This window comes from Bubalus kerabau, chromosome 1 (genome assembly GCF_029407905.1).
Source record: "Bubalus kerabau isolate K-KA32 ecotype Philippines breed swamp buffalo chromosome 1, PCC_UOA_SB_1v2, whole genome shotgun sequence".
Taxonomy (NCBI): domain Eukaryota; kingdom Metazoa; phylum Chordata; class Mammalia; order Artiodactyla; family Bovidae; genus Bubalus; species Bubalus kerabau.
In genome coordinates, this window is record NC_073624.1 from 190,089,208 (window position 1) to 190,104,951 (window position 15,744).

General features: G+C 61.3%; 1 protein-coding gene across 2 annotated transcripts; it reads left to right on the plus strand.

Annotated features, from left to right (window-relative positions):
- The first annotated feature begins 3,952 nt into the window (after window positions 1–3,952).
- Window positions 3,953–15,744, plus strand: MKNK2 (MAPK interacting serine/threonine kinase 2). 2 transcript variants are annotated; one of them, XM_055547752.1, is made up of 15 exons: window positions 3,953–4,084; window positions 4,233–4,368; window positions 4,958–5,059; window positions 7,710–7,797; window positions 7,897–7,998; window positions 8,081–8,178; window positions 9,994–10,073; window positions 10,404–10,477; window positions 10,718–10,822; window positions 10,946–11,001; window positions 11,086–11,181; window positions 11,587–11,781; window positions 12,446–12,610; window positions 13,227–13,270; window positions 13,585–15,744. In XM_055547752.1, the coding sequence occupies exons 2-15, from the start codon at window positions 4,318–4,320 to the stop codon at window positions 13,823–13,825; spliced, it is 1,497 nt and encodes a 498-aa protein (XP_055403727.1). In that variant the 5' UTR covers window positions 3,953–4,084; window positions 4,233–4,317; the 3' UTR covers window positions 13,826–15,744. The 2 variants fall into 2 exon arrangements, with proteins under 2 accessions (XP_055403727.1, XP_055403734.1); XM_055547759.1 differs by lacking the exon at window positions 4,958–5,059.

A 15,744-nucleotide genomic window follows, 5' to 3' on the forward strand; every position in this document is an offset into this window, starting at 1 on the left:
GCAGTTGGGGAGGGGAGGGAAAAGCTGTGTAGCCCCGGAATTGCTCTAACTGATGCAGGAAACTTGTCCTCCTTGATCAGGCCAGTGCCTCCCGACTCCTGCTCCTTGAGGGCAATCCTGAGACCCCTTCCCCAGCTGTCTGCCTCCCTGCCATCCTTTGGGTGGGGGAGTGTCCTTGTTCCAGAGTCTGCCCGTCCTGCCCACAGCTCTGTGTCATCCTTCCCCCTGCTGGACCGGCCCCTGACTAAGCCTCACTGCCCCAACCCCGACAGTGCCCTAAAGCGGGGAAGGAGCCAGGGCCCAGGCTTTCTGCCTCACCTCCTTGGCAGGTGGGGTCTCCTAGAGGCAGGCAAGACTCCTTGGGTTCCAGGGTGAGGCGGCCAGGGTGGCCAGCTCCCCAGGTACATCCCAGCCCCTGGGCACCCAGCACCTCTGGGAACTTGGCCTGTAAACAGGGCTGTCCTCAAGGAAGATGGCAGCAATAGGTTGTCCAGAGCTGGCCGCCAGTCTGTGACAGGACAGGACTGAGGCCTCTGTGCCAGGAGCTCAGGCTCAGAGGTCCCTCCCCCTCCCCCATTCCCATTGCCAGCACCTGCCCCCCAGTGCAGACTGAGCTGGGGCTGGGCCTGGCTGTCTCACCCTGGCCAGCACAACCCAGGCCCCCACAACGGCCAGCACCCAGGCCAATTCTGCTCAGTCCTGGGGACTCAAGTGTCCCGTTCCAGGGGACCTGCAGTGGTTGTTTGCATGTACCTGTATTTACCCATGGACACACACACACATGCAAGAACTCATGTTTCCAGCACACACATGCATGGCTCCTACCCTTGTTGAAGAGCCCATGTGTGCACCAGAACCCCTCCCAGCACCCAACGAAGTGCTCCCTCCTCAAGCACAGGATGGGGTGTGCAGGATTCAGGGCACCCAGAGGGCATAAGCAGTGTGTGTGTGTGTGTGTGTGTGTGGGGGGGTGATCCTGCTCTCCAGGAGATGCTGAGAGGTGTCTGGTTGTCACGACTGGTAGGGGCTGAGGCTCCTGGCATTGAATGGGTAGGAGCCAGGGAGGCTGTTCAGCTGGGTTGAGGAGAGGAGACCTCGGTGGAAGGATCTTAAAGGTGGGGGCTATCTTCCCATCTCTGTTTCCTGTTTCCCCACCTGCGGTACTGGGCTCACCAAGGGACCACCTGTCCAGACTGTGAGAGTATGAGAGCTCCTCTGAGCAGTGCCCAGTGCTGGACCTGGCTTCCGGTTTAGGGAAAAAATTATGCCCCCCCACTCCCTAGCCAGACTCCCAAATCATGCTGCACAGGACTGGAGCTCCACTGGACCTAGGAAGATAGCCCTGAGGCAAGGCCTCAGTTCATTTCTATTCCCTGAGGTCAGAGGCATGCGTGTTCTTTGTTGCGTCACGTGGAATCTTGTTCCCTGACAGGGATCAAACCCAGGTCCCCTGCATTGGGAGCACAGTCTTAGCCACCAGACTAGCAGGGAAGTCTCCAGGTGTGATCAAATTAAAATGAGGTGGTACTAGATTCAGTTCAGTTCAGTTCAGTCACTCAGTCATGTCCGACTCTTTGCGACCCCATGAATTGCAGCATGCCAGGTCTTCCTGTCCATCACCAACTCCTGGAGTTCACTCAGACTCACGTCCATCGAGTCAGTGATGCCATCCAGCCATCTCATCCTCTGTTGTCCCCTTCTTCTCCTGCCCCCTATCCCTCCCAGCATCAGAGTCTTTTCCAATAAGTCAACTCTTCACATGAGGTGGCCAAAGTACTGGAGTTTCAGCTTTAGCATCATTCCCTCCAAAGAAATCCCAGGGCTGATCTCCTTCAGAATGGACTGGTTGGATCTCTTTGCAGTCCAAGGGACTCGCACGAGTCTTCTCCAACACCACAGTTCAAAAGCATCAATTCTTCGGCGCTCAGCTTTCTTCACAGTCCAACTCTCACATCCATACATGACCACAGGAAAAACCATAGCCTTGACTAGACGGACCTTTGTTGGCAAAGTAATGTCTCTGCTTTTGAATATGCTATCTAGGTTGGTCATAACTTTCCTTCCAAGGAGGAAGTGTCTTTTAATTTCATGGCTGCAGTCACCATCTGCAGTGATTTTGGAGCCCAGAAAAATAAAGTCTGACAGTTTCCACTGTTTCCCCATCTATTTCCCATGAAGTGATGGGACCAGATGCCATGATCTTTGTTTTCTGAATGTTGAGCTTTAAGCCAACTTTTTCACTCTCCACTTTCACTTTCATCACGAGGCTTTTGAGTTCCTCTTCACTTTCTGCCATAAGGGTGGTGTCATCTGCATATCTGAGGTTATTGATATTTCTCCCGGCAATCTTGACTCCAGCTTGTGTTTCTTCCAGTCCAGCATTTCTCATGATGTACTCTGCATAGAAGTTAAATAAGCAGGGTGACAATATATAGCCTTGATGTACTCCTTTTCCTATTTGGAACCAGTCTGTTGTTCCATGTCCAATTCTAACTGTTGCTTCCTGACCTGCATATAGGTTTCTCAAGAGGCAGGTCAGGTGGTCTGGTATTCCCATCTCTTGCAGAATTTTCCACAGTTTATTGTGATCCACACAATCAAAGGTTTTGGCATAGTCAATAAAACAGAAATAGATGTTTTTCTGGAACTCTCTTGCTTTTTCCATGATCCAGCGGATGTTGGCAATTTGATCTCTGGTTCCTCTGCCTTTTCTAAAACCAGCTTGAACATCAGGAAGTTCACAGTTCACGTATTGCTGAAGCCTGGCTTGGAGAATTAGGGTACTAGATTAGGGTGGCCTTAATGCAATGACTGGTGTCCTTAGCAGAGAGAGGAAACACAGGGAGGCAGAAAAGATGGTCACATGAAGACAGGCGGAGATTGGGTGATGTGGCTACCAGCCAGGGAGTACTGGGGATTGCCAACAACTACCAGAAGGTGGAAGAAGTAGAAAGGATCCTCTCATGGGGCCTTCGGAGAGGGTATGGCCTTGATGATCACATCTGGATTTCAGACTTCTGGGCTCCAGAAGCAGCCTCTGGAAGCTCGCATCTTACCCAGCCCCTCTATGTGTGCACATAGACATGCACGTATGCTTCAGTGGACAGGCTGAGGCCTGGAGGAGAGGGAGGACAGTCTACTCTGCAGACGTGAGACACTAAGCGTCCAGATACGGGCTCTGAGGATCATCCGCGACAGGGCTGCGGGGATGGAGAGCTGGCTCATTCTCTCAGAGCCTGGGTCAAGGGCTCCAGCCAAAATGGGGCTGTGTTTTGCCTCCTGTCCTGGTCACCGCTACCCCTTGGGCTTTTTCTCCATCAGTCAAGGGAAACGTTCCTTTCTGCAGGACTGAGGGACGGTTCTTCACAGATCTGTCGCCAACCGCTACTGCGTCCCCTTTCCCAGTCAACAATTGGATGAACTCTTGGGGAGCAACCTGGGGAAGCAGCTGGGCCTATGAGCCTATTGGGGTGCACCTGCACGACAGCTGGTGCGCCTGCACGACAGCTGGGGCCAGGATCCGGGAGCTGAAAAAGAGAGCCACGGCAGATCCTAGAGCCGAGATATCCAAGTGGGAGCTATAGCAGGTTCTAGAGCAGGCGTGTTGCCCATAGAAGTCAGTGCATCCTAGGCCCTGACCGGTAGACTAGGGCTGTTGCCAGAGGGCAGGGCTGGGCTCCAGCTCAGAATCGGGGTCCCGCGGGTCTCCCCGAGCCTCCAGCAGACCTGTCCGAGCAAGCCAAGATCCTTCCCCGGTCCCGCGCCCGGAGCCCCGCGCCACGCACGGCGCAGGCGCGCAGACACTCCCCGTAGCCGGAGGGGCCTTCCAGCCCCGCCCCTGCCGTGTGCGCATGGGCGGAGCCCAGAGGGGTGGGGTCTGCGTCGGGGCGGGGCCGAGCCTGGCCTATAAAGGCGGAGGCGACGCGACGCGCCCGGCTCCTCTCGGCGGTGGCGGCCCAAGCCGAGGAGTCCGCGGTGGTGGCAGCGGCGGTGGCGGCGCTGTTCCCCGCGCGGTCCGCGCAGCGGGGTCCGGGCTGCGCGTCTCGGGCGGCGGCACTGCGGCCCCGACCCGAGCCCGACCCCGGTGAGTGTGGCCCTGCGACTCCGGCCCGGCCCGGCCTCGGCCCGGGCGCGGGGATCGGGCCCCACGGAGCCTCGCCGCCCTGGCCCGGGCTCCCGGCGCAGCCGGCCGCGGCCACTCAACGCCCTCCTTTGTCTGCTCCCGCCTTCAGGGTCCCCTCCCCTGCCGCCCCTCTCCCACGGGCCGCCCCCCCGGGCCCCGCGTCCCCTCCCCCGCTGGCGGGGCCCGGACAGAAGATGGTGCAGAAGAAAACAGCCGAACTTCAGGGCTTCCACCGTTCCTTCAAGGTGAGGGTCAGGTCGGTTTGGGGGCGCCCAGGGCTGGACCACTGGAAAGGCCGGTGGTGGGACTTGGAGCCCGCCCCCAGGTCCCACGGCTCATGCCAACCTCACCCTTTGCCTGGGGCTGCCCCAAGCCTGGTATGCATTGGGGGGGAGGTGATCTTGGGCCACAGTCCTGTCTCAAGCACCCTGGGACCTGTGGGGTCTTTCTTCCAGGAGCTCCCCAGTCTGTGGGGCCCCTACCCATGTGTACCCCTGAAGACCCCAGCCAGGCATGTGCTGGTATGGGGAGGGATTCAGTATGCCACGGTCAGTTTCTAGTGCCCTGGGCCCTCTGGGGTCTTTACTCCAAGAACCCCAGGCAGAACTGGGGGCCCCTGCCCATGAGGGCCCCTGGCTGTGTGTCCCCTGCAGACCCCAACTGAGTGTGCACTGCTGGGGCAGTCAGCAGCCACAGTCCTGTCCCCAGCGTCATGGGAGGGCTTGGGAGGGTCTGCTGGGTCCTTCCTCCAGGAGCCCCAGACTGGGCTGCAGTCCCTGGGACACCCTCCTGGGTGGTCTACAGAATGGGGCAGTGGATTGAATACCTTCCCAGCTCTGCACCTCCCGGACACCCCAGGCCCAAGTGCTATTTCCTGTCAGAGCAGGAAGTTTCTGTGGCAGCCCCATGGCTGTGGCAGCCGAGTTCTGGTCTCAGGTGAGCGAGTCTGGGGGGGCGGGCAGGTGTTAGGCAGGGGCCCCACAGAGCCTGGCCCTGGGGAGGCAGTGATGTCAATGGCCACCCCACCCCGCTGGCCGGCTTATGTAATGGCTTCCCTGGGCCTTCTTGGGCAAGGACCTGTTGCCCTGTAGAGAAGGCAGGACCTGGGTGTGTGTGTGTGTCTGTGTGTGTGTCTGTGTATGTGCATGCTTGAGCTCCAGTGCCTACAGGTGAACTGCAACCAGGGTAGGAGGAGCAAGCTGAGACTAGGTTAAAATTCCCAGCCCATCCAGGCAGCGTCCCAGGCCAGCGCCCCACCCCTGCCCACATGCCTGTCATCCTGGCTTTCCCCTGCCTCCCAGGGCAGCTCCAGCCTTGGCACGTCCAAGTGTTTGGGGCTGGGCGGGAGCAGGGTGGACGAGAGACGTCCCTGGTAGTGGTCTGTCCCCTCTGGGGGCTGGGCGGGAGCCAAGATGGGGTCAGCGTGTGGGGCCAGCATGGTGGCCAAAGCACACTTGAACTTTCTGGATGGTTCCACCCACCTCCTGCCAAGGCCTGCTGACTGGAGGCCTGCAGCCAGCCCTGGGCCTGGTCTGGCTACACTGCCTGGTAGCACGGACTGGCCTCTGGAGGCCACACGACAGCCCTACACCGAGGTGGGACTGTGGAAGCCCTGAGGGAGTTGGAGGGACCCTGGGCAGGGAGTCCTGGCTCTGAGGTGGCCCTCTTGGTGGCCAAGGCTGGCCACTCTCAGCGTCTCCTCCAGCTGCACCCAGCTGCTCCCCTGGTCTGCCAAATGTCTCTGATGTGTTTTCCCCCTTTTAAGATGGGAAAGTAGAGGCTTGGAAGGCGTGGGCCTTCCCCCCACCCCACCCTGCAGGCCCTCTGCACATGGTGACAAGGACACAGGAGCAGGCCTGCTGTCCCTTAATCTTGGTGGCTTGGCCATCTCTTCTCTCCAGGGTCCAGCTCTTTGCACTGGAGGCTAGGATGGGGCAGGGGGTTGGTCAGGACCCAGAGGCTCTCTCAGGTCCTTGTACCCTTCTGTGGTTCTACAGTTCCCCTCAGGTGCTCAGATCAGTAGTCTGGGGTCAGGTAGCTGGTGAGGAGCCGCTGGCCCCAAGCCTCACGTCCACTCCTGATCACCCCCACGGTGCCACCCCTCCTCTCCTCCCCGGTGGAGGTGGTCACCCAGTGCCAACTTACCGGAGCACTGATTGCCAGCGCTGGCGCAGCTGTGTCCCTGACCCCATGGGTGCCAGAGCACTGGGCGGGCAGGGCAGGGGCTGGTGGCTGAGCCCGCGCACACTGGCTGCAGTGCTGCCTCCCTCCCTCGCCCCCGCCCCCTGGGCTTCCTAGCAACTATCTGCAGGCGGGTGGGGAGTCCAGGCGGGCCCACGCCTGTTTTTCAGCCGCTCCCTCTGACCTCTGCCTGCCCCTCTGCTGCCGGACTGGCTTCCGGGCCTCCTGTCTGAAGGAATCTGGCCTGGCCTCTTCTGCCGGTGGACCCCTGGGTGTTCCTGGAGGGTCTCCTGGCATTTCTTCTCTGTCAGATGGCCCTCCTGCCAAAGCCCTGGGTCCAGTTGTTCCAAGGCCCAGAGAGGGGCAGCAACTTGACCCAAGTCATCCAGCGTCAGGGCTGGCACCACGGCTGTGTGTGCAGGCCCCCCACACCCACCTGAAGCCCTGGCCACCTGGTCCTCCCTGAATCGTGGAGCTCAGGAGAGCAAGCTCCTAGAGGAGCTGGTGGGCCTCAGCATCCCAACCCTCATGCCTTGCCATGGCTGCCAGTCGTCATGCTCAACCTGCTCTGCAGGAACATATTTATCCCAGTTGTCTTTTGTTGGGAGGAACCCCAGCCGCCTTTGTTACTGGGTTAGGGTCCCTTGCAGAGGACCTGGAGGCTGTCAGGGGTGACCTTGAGCTGGCCCCTGCTTGCTACATGGGTTGTTTCCTTAGCTGGACACCAGGGCCTGTGAGGGGTTCCCTCCTGTGGGCTGTGGCCAGGGCAGGGCTGGGCAGGGAGCAGCCAGTGCTCATGTGGGAGACCGTAGGCACCTCTCCCTTGTGCCCCTGCATGGGTCATGGTGGTGAGGATTTGAAAGCAGACGAGGAGTGGGGACAGAGCAGGAAAGGAGGCTCAGAGCTGGGGGATGGGGGTACATCACAGGCAGTGTGGTGGCAAGAAGGTGCAGCGGGGACGAGAGGACAGGTGAGGCAAAGGGGACCGTGCTGCTCCATTTCACAGAGGGGAAAACTGAGGCCAGGAGGCCATGGGAAAGCAGGCAAGGCCACCTGGCTGGGAGCCCCACCCAGGGAAGCCAGTGATGCAGTCCCTCCCAGTGGCTGCCCCACGCCTTTGATCCCTGTGCTAGGTAGTGGTGCTGGCCCCATCCTGCAGGTGAACAAACCAAGGCTCATGACACAGCCTGCGCCCCACGGTAACTCAGGCCTGGCCTGGGAAGCGACACTCCCTCCCTCCCTGCAACTGGCCTCTTCCTGTACCACATCCCCTCAGCATAGGCCCTGACGGCTGCAGGTGGGGGGTGAAGGCTCAATTTTCTGGTGGCCCGGCACAGCCAGGCTTTGTGCCCCTCAGTGTGTGGACAGGGAGAGGGCCTGAGCTCTGTCCTTTCCTCTCCTACAGGGGCAGAATCCTTTTGAGCTGGCCTTCACCCTAGACCAGGCCCGCCACGGGGAGCCTGACTTCAGCCCAGAGTGCCCAACCCGCCCTGGTGAGGGGCTGAGGGGAGGGCACATCTCTGGTGGTGGAGCGGGGGGGCTGGGCCGCCTCCCGAGCTGGGTGGGCCTCACCTCCGGCCCTCCTGGCACAGATATGCCCACGAGCCAGCCCATCGACATCCCTGACGCCAAGAAGAGAGGCAAAAAGAAGAAGAGATGCCGGGCCACCGACAGCTTTTCCGGCAAGTTTGAAGGTGAGTGGAGCGGGCTGGGGTCGGGGCTTTGGGAAGATGGGCTGGCCCAGGGAGGCTCTCACCCCCACCGCCGGGTCCACAGATGTCTACCAGCTGCAGGAGGACGTGCTTGGGGAGGGTGCCCATGCCCGTGTGCAGACCTGCATCAACCTCATCACCAACCAGGAGTATGCTGTCAAGGTGAGCCAGCCCACGGCACCGGAGCGCGCCCCTTGCCTCTCCCCAGCAGCGCCGGGGTCTGGCACCACCAGAGGTGGCAGAAGGAAGGGAGCTGGCATCTGAGCTGCCGGACTGACAGCCGGGGAAAACCAGTGTCTAAAAATGGCCCCAAGGCTGGTGACTCAGGCCACCCCTGGGAATCTAGGTCAGCCCAGGCTGAGCCCCCAAGTCCAGGTGAGAAGTGACCAGGGGTGGCACGCCGGCACAGGTGGCCAAGGAACTGCTGCCAGAGGGGTCGCTGAGAGCTGGGGGTTCAGTCAGAGCCAGTGCTCACCTGCTGGGTCATTCGGGCCAGGCTCCTGTTCCAGGGTTAAGGAATGCTTCTGGGCATTGATACAGAGATCAAAACCCTGTACTCTGAGTATGGGGAGCTGGGCACCTGGGAAGACCAGGGCAGGCCTGTGAGAGCCTCCTGCCTGCCCTGTGCTGCCCTGACCCAGGGTGTGGCCACGCAGCCTGTGTGCCTGGCCAGGCATCAGACCCCACCTTCTGAGAAGCCTTCCAGGCTTCCCTCATGACCCTCTGCATCTGGGCTGGGTGAGGTCATGGGAGGCTGGTTGCCCAGGAAGGAGGGCCAGGTACTCCAAGGCAAGCGGAACTGGCTAGAAACCTCAGGCCTTGGTGGAAGCCTGGTGACCTGGGTGGCTGTAGTCCCCGCCCCTTGGGAGTGCCTGGGTGGGGTGGATGATGGTGCCACAGGACTGGACACCTAGCATCAAGCACTCTCTGCATAGTTGGAGGGCTCCTGAACCCTCCCTTCTATGGGCCTTGCTGGGCAGGCTGGCTCCTGTCACTCTGACGGACAGGGAGACCAAGGCAGGGAGTGGTTAGGCTAGGCATCTGGGTGGGAACCCCAGAAGGCCACATCCCTCCTGAGAGGGCCTGCTGTCTCCTTCATGGAGTGGGGGCCCTAGCCACATTCCTAGGAGATGGGATGAGGTTCAGTTAACTCTAGAAGGGCACGACTGGTGGCACTGTGTCAAGGAGCCCCTAGAATCTGTGGGGCAGGTGTATCTGTCACTCAACAGGTGGGATAGCACTTTGGGTGGTGCCCCAGGCCCAGTGGCCAGTGGACATGGTGCCAGCTTGTTGCTGGAGCCTGGCCAGCAGAACACACCATAGGCATTCCCTTAGGCTGCTGCTGGGCCGGAGCCCTGAGCATGCTGGTGACCAAGCCTGCCCACCCACCCAGTGAGAGGGAGCCCAAGGTCCAGCCTAGGAAGAGGGTCCCAGCAGGTGCTGGGGGTGTCCCCCCAGATTAGCGTAGGACTGGGAGACAAGATGTGGTGATGTGGTGCCTGGGCAAGGAGGAGAGCTTGGTGGGAGCTAGGTGCCCCAGGCACCTCTGCTGCCCTGAGTTGGGTATGAGTCACCACAGTGGCCCCCAGTGCTCCGGGCAGTGGGTGGGGGGCACCTCGTCTAAAGAACCTGCTGCCCTGAAGGGGTAAGTTGCAGGGGCTCCAGGTCCAAATCGGCCTGCTCCAATAGGAGAGCTCCAGCTCCTCTCTGCCTCTCCTGCCATGTTACCCCTCCTGGGAAGCCTCTGGGGACATGCTGCCCCATTTGTGCTGACACCACAGTTTGACTTCCGGTAAATTCTGGGCCCCCATAGGAGAGCTCTGCTTTCCAGAGCTTAAAAGTCTAAGCTCTGATGAGTTTCAGGCGTGACCCAGGGGAAGTTTCTGGTGGGCTGTGGAGGATCCAGCTGGCCCAGTTGTGTTTCTGTATGTGTGTTTGTCCTTACCATCCCATACCCCCCACCCCTGGCCGTTTCAGATCATTGAGAAGCAGCCAGGCCACATTCGGAGCAGGGTTTTCAGGGAAGTGGAGATGCTGTATCAGTGCCAGGGACACAGGTAACGTGACCTAGCCTCGTCACAGCACTGGGCCCCTAGCCACCTTTCAGTAGATGAATGGGCCCGAGAGCCTCCTCATCACCCACAGTGGCCACTTAGTGAGCACCCACTGTGAGCCAGGCCCTGTGTTGTGGGTGGGCCCAGTGGTGGGCAAGCCAGACAGTCCGAGGTGGGCAAGGTGGAAGCAGGCCTGTGGCCCTAGGCCCATGCCTCCTACTGGCAGGTGGAGGTGGAGGAGGTGCACCCTTCCTGGGCAGGGCTGTGGCTGCGGCTGCATGTGGGCCTGAGGAAGCCTCAACCCTTCCCCTGCCCCTCTGCCCTGCACCCCAGGAATGTCCTCGAGCTGATTGAGTTCTTCGAGGAGGAGGACCGTTTCTACCTGGTGTTTGAGAAGATGCGGGGTGGTACGTGCGGCCTGGCGCAATTTTTGTCTGGATCCCGATGTGCCTAGGGGCTCAGGGCCACCAGGGAGAAACTACCAGGGGGCCTGCCCATCAGAGGGACCTTAGGGGTCCAGGGTGGTGGCCCCAGCTCAGGTTGGAGGACTTTGGACTCAAAGAGGCCAGAGTGGGGGCTTCCCTGCCAGGGTGGGGTGGGTGCTGGACGTTGGGCAGTGGAGGTGACACCTGTGTATTCTGGCCCAGGCTCCATTCTCAGCCACATACACAAGCGGCGGCACTTTAATGAGCTGGAGGCCAGCGTGGTGGTGCAGGACGTAGCCAGTGCCCTGGACTTCCTGCACAACAAAGGTGGGTGGCCGGGCCGCCTGCCCCAGGGGTCCACCCGTGCACCCAGTCCATCTGCCCAGGACTCCTGAAAAACGTGCCCACCCACCCTTGACCAGCGCTGGTGGTTCTTGGTTCTCCCGGCAGGCATCGCCCACAGGGACCTAAAGCCGGAAAACATCCTCTGTGAGCACCCCAACCAGGTGAGGGGCACAGAAGGGGGCGGCCTTCCTTTCGGACCAGGCCCCCAGGACCCAGCCCTCACAGCCCGTTCCAACCCCGCCCAGGTGTCCCCCGTGAAGATCTGCGACTTTGACCTGGGCAGTGGCATCAAACTCAACGGGGACTGCTCCCCCATCTCCACCCCAGAGCTGCTCACCCCGGTGAGGGCCTGCGAGGAGGGGCAGTGCTGGCAGGGGCGGAGGGGGCGGGAATGGTCCCGAATCCGGTCCCAGACCGCAGTTGCATAACCTCAAGGTGCGGATCCTGCTTGACTGCTGAGGCCTCAAAGTTTGAGCTTCCGCTTAGCAACAGCCGCTGATTGGCTGGGCAGGGCCGCAGCCGCGGGCTCCATGGGCCTGGGCGTGCTCCCGGCACCTGTTGATTGGGTGGGGGTGAGGGTTAGGGGTGGGGCCGGCTCCCTCGGTGGCTTCTGATTGGCCGGCAGGGCGAAGGCGGGGCTGTTTTATTTAGTAGCCTCTGATTGGTCGGGCATGGGCTTCAGGAAGTCCAGGTCGGTGAGCCCCCTCCCGCCTCCGCGGGCCATAACGCCCTGCCCCCACCTGCAGTGCGGCTCCGCGGAGTACATGGCCCCGGAGGTAGTGGAGGCCTTCAGCGAGGAGGCCAGTATCTACGACAAACGCTGCGACCTCTGGAGCCTGGGCGTCATCCTCTACATCCTACTAAGCGGCTATCCGCCCTTCGTGGGCCACTGCGGCAGCGACTGCGGCTGGGACCGCGGGGAGGCCTGCCCCGCCTGCCAGGTGCGAGTGGCGGCCTGCTGTGCACCCCTCCCCCAGCACTCCGCCAGGCCTGCCTCGGCCTGCGCACACACACTCACACACGGGCTGCGCACCTTCACCGCGGCCTGCCTGGTGCACCCCAAGGCCTGGTCTATGTACACACTTAACCCCCACCCTAGGGACCGGCTCGTGCTGCCCTGTGTGCACACAAACCCACATCCAACCGCAGGTCCTGTCTCCTGTACCTCTGAGCACCCCTTAGGGCTTGGCCTCCAACCACTGGCCACAGTAGCAGGCCACTGCCTCTGCATTTCCAGAGGCTCTTTGGGAGCCTGAGGGTAGGAAGTTGAGGTAAAGCAAGGCCTATGGTTTGGGGTGGTCAGGTTCTAGCCTTCTACAGACCACCTGAGGCTCAGGTGTCATGGCCTGATTTCCCCTTGATTCAGCTCACTCCAGCAGAGCCCAAGTGCCTCCTGGAAGCCACTCTCTGGCCCAGCTTCCCAGTACCCCAGCTTTGCTAGCTGAGCTCAGAACACTTTCCCTAACCCTAAGCCCAGGCCCAGGTCACATGGATGTGGTGGAGGAGGGGTGCTCCTCCAGGTCCCGGCTTGCCCACCCAGGCGTTGGGGACATGGCCTCAGCCCTTGCTAGCTGCAGCTGACCCCTGTCCCCGTGTCCTCTCCAGAACATGCTGTTTGAGAGCATCCAGGAGGGCAAGTATGAGTTTCCAGAGAAGGACTGGGCCCACATCTCCTTTGCTGCCAAAGACCTCATCTCCAAGCTCCTCGTCCGCGATGCCAAGCAGAGGCTGAGCGCTGCCCAAGTCCTGCAGCACCCTTGGGTGCAGGGGGTGAGTGGGAGCCCCAGGAAGCGTGGGAGTCCTCAGACCTCCATCAAGCCTCTGCCGATGGGCCTGGGTTACTCAGAGCAAGGGTCGAAGAGCCCCAGAGTGAGCTAGGGCACAGTAGGGAAACCCCCACTGCCTGCTGGCCAAGTTCAATCTGTACTGCAGGCGCTCCTCATTGCCAAGCTCTGTGTCCAGGAGGTGCTGGGGCCTCCTCTTTTCTCGAACAGCGTCAAGCTGAGGTCAGCCAGGTGGCACTTGGGCAGCAAGCCAAGGTAGACTCATGGCCTGCCAACGGCAGTTCCAGGCTCTCTACCCACCAGTCTGGGAAAAGCGCGATGTGTCTGTCTTCTGCCCAGTGGTCGTCCAAGGGGGTAGGTGCTTAGGCCAAAGGTCGGCACCGTGGGGAGCAAAGACTCAAGGTGGAGGGGGCTTCCACCCTCTTCCAGGAGCTGGGAACCACCTGGAAGGGGCAAGTGTGCTGAGAGGCAGGCCCCGCCCCCAACTTGGCAGGTCACCTGCAGGTGCGCACCCCTGTGCTCTGGTGTTCTCGGAGTCAGCCGGGCGGCACGTGGGCGGGTGGGCTCTCCTCTCCAACCTCGCCTCTCCTGTCTCCTTGCAGTGCGCCCCGGAGAACACCCTGCCCACGCCCATGGTCCTGCAGAGGTGAGGCCCCAAGTGGGGAGCCCTAAGTCCAGGAGGGGCGCTAAATGTTAAGATGAAAAAAACCCTTTCAGTCCTGGAGCAGGGAAGCTGTCCAAGCTCTTGGGTGTCCTTATATCAGGTGCAGAGTTTGTGACTCCAGGGGGGCTCCAACCTACTGCCGCCCCAGCCCCACACCCACCCATCGGAGACTGGGACCTCTTAGGGCCTGTGGCCCTTCCTCTGGAGTACTGCACTGGCCCCGGGCTGGCGGGGAGTGGGGGGAGGCGAGGCTACTTCTCCCTCCTTGGTGACCCGCAACCCCGCCCGGTCCCCAGGAACAGCTGTGCCAAAGACCTCACTTCCTTCGCGGCCGAGGCCATTGCCATGAACCGGCAGCTGGCCCAGCGCGAGGAAGACGCCGCGGAGGAGGAGGCGGAGCAGGGCCAGCCCGTGGTCATCCGAGCTACCTCACGCTGCTTGCAGCTGTCCCCGCCCTCCCAGTCCAAGCTGGCCCAGCGGCGGCAGCGCGCCAGCCTGTCCGCGGCCCCCGTGGTCCTGGTGGGAGACCACGCGTGACGCCTTCCTTCCCTCTGTACATAGGCCTTCCCCACCTGTCAGATCTAAAAAGATTTTTTAAGCTATTGCCCGCCCGCCGTGACCAGCGGGCTCCCCTCCCCCCCCCCCCTTCCCCCTCCCGGCTGGATTCCGAGGCGCTCTGCTCAGCTCGGGGGTCTTTTTATATAAGGTTTTTGCTGTTGGTTTTTTTTTTTTCTTTTTCTCTCCCCCCAACCCCCACCTTCCAATGGTGTTAAAAGCAAAGCAGGCTCCGGGGGGGAGGAGAGCGGAGGGCGCGCGGCCGGGTGGGCCCTCCTGCCGCCCCGCCCGGGACGCCTCGGCCACTGTGAAGGCCCCTCCCTCCGCCCGCGGGACTCAGGAGAGGAGGGCGTGGCGTCTCCTGGGCCGGGCGGGGCCCCGCCGCCCTCTCTGGCCCTCGCGGTGTTTTCAGGGACCGGTCCACCCCCACCTCCCCTGGATGAGACGGTAGCTCCTTCCCTCCCCATAGACACCCTGGTGGGCGGCGGGGCCGGGGGTTTCTCAGGTCTCCGCGGTCGCGGGAGCGGAGCCTGGGGCGGGGAGGGCGGAGTGACGCCCACTGGACACCCCACCCCCTCCCGCCGACTGACAATCGGGGCTCCCTCGAACCTTGACCTTAAGCTGCAGCTGATGGGCCCTCCTCTGGCCCCTCCACTGGGGACTGCCCACCCGGGAGGAGGGCGCCAGGGCAATCGGGAGGGGCTGGACAGGCGCCCGTCAGCCGACGTGGGGGTCCCGCGGACCCCAGACCCGGGCACCCGAGTGCCCCTTCTCAGGGCTCAGTCTGACCACGGCCACGTCCTGCCCGGCCGCCCCTCGGGTCCGGCGTGGATGCCCCGTCAGCCCCCCTCCTCCGCCCCGGGCGGCGTCTCTGCCCCGCCCACCTTCAGGAAAAGGCCGCAGCTGCTGCCCCGTCCGCCCGCGCCCGAGTCAGACGTTGTCGCGTGACCCGCCGGTCTGGGGAGTCTGGGCCCTCCCCGATCTGACGCCTGGGCCCTCGGGTGGGAGACACTATGCAATACACAGGCTTCCTTTTCTACGTGCACACGGGCTTCTGCCGGGGCGGGGGCGGGGGGTGGGGGGCGGTGGTGGAGGGCGTGGGCAGGGAGTCCCCAGGGTCCCGGCCGGCTTCTGCGGGTACCCCGATCCGGCTTCTAGTCGTTCGTTCTGTTTCGTTAGTTTTCTAAAACAAAAGTTGACTTCCCTTCCCTGTTCTTGAAGAATACTTGAATGTGGGGGGAGGGGTTCGAGGCGTGGGAAGCTCGGGCGCCGTCTCTGCGGTCCCCCCACGTCTGGATGTTGTCACAGTCCTAGGTGGCTGGTGGGGGCCGCCGCCCCTCCCCGCCCGCCGGATCTGTGGACTGGCCTTTCCAAAGACTCCGGGGGTGGGGAGGCCACCCCCCCACCATCATTTCTCTCCCATTTGTGATTCCACGTTTTGCAGCCGAAAATTCTGCCTTTTTGTAAAAAAAACAAAAAACAAAAAAACAAACGGACTCTCGCCCGCTGCGAGGCGCCATGGCCATTTTACTCGGGAAAACTGAGCTGTGAGCCGCTTTTTTTTTTTTTTTTTTTTTTTTAAATCCAAAGGTGGGACATCCACTTCCTCCCCGCTGTCTCGAACAGTGCGGCCCGGAGGACTGGTCAGAACCGTTACTGTGAATGAGCCTGGCTCTCAGGCTGCTCCGGCGCTAGGGGAAGGGGGCACAGCAGTGTTTCAATGTTAAGATGGGTAAAAAAAAAAAAAGATTTTTTTTAAAGTGGGGGAAAAACATCCAAGCACTTTAACTCCACTCTACCAGGTGAGCTGATACAGCTCAGAAGTTTTCCTTTACACCAACTGTCAATGCCGGAATTTTGTATTCTGTTTTGTAAGGATTTAATAAAAGTCATAAAAACCC

Excerpts from the sequence above, each read along its gene's own strand:
- MKNK2 (XM_055547752.1), top strand. The coding sequence starts at position 4,318 with ATGGTGCAGAAGAAAACAGCCGAACTTCAGGGCTTCCACCGTTCCTTC. Across the intron at positions 7,999-8,080 it reads CTTTTCCGGCAAGTTTGAAG|ATGTCTACCAGCTGCAGGAG; the intron begins GTGAGTGGAGCG and ends CCGGGTCCACAG. Across the intron at positions 11,182-11,586 it reads CCCCAGAGCTGCTCACCCCG|TGCGGCTCCGCGGAGTACAT; the intron begins GTGAGGGCCTGC and ends CCCCACCTGCAG.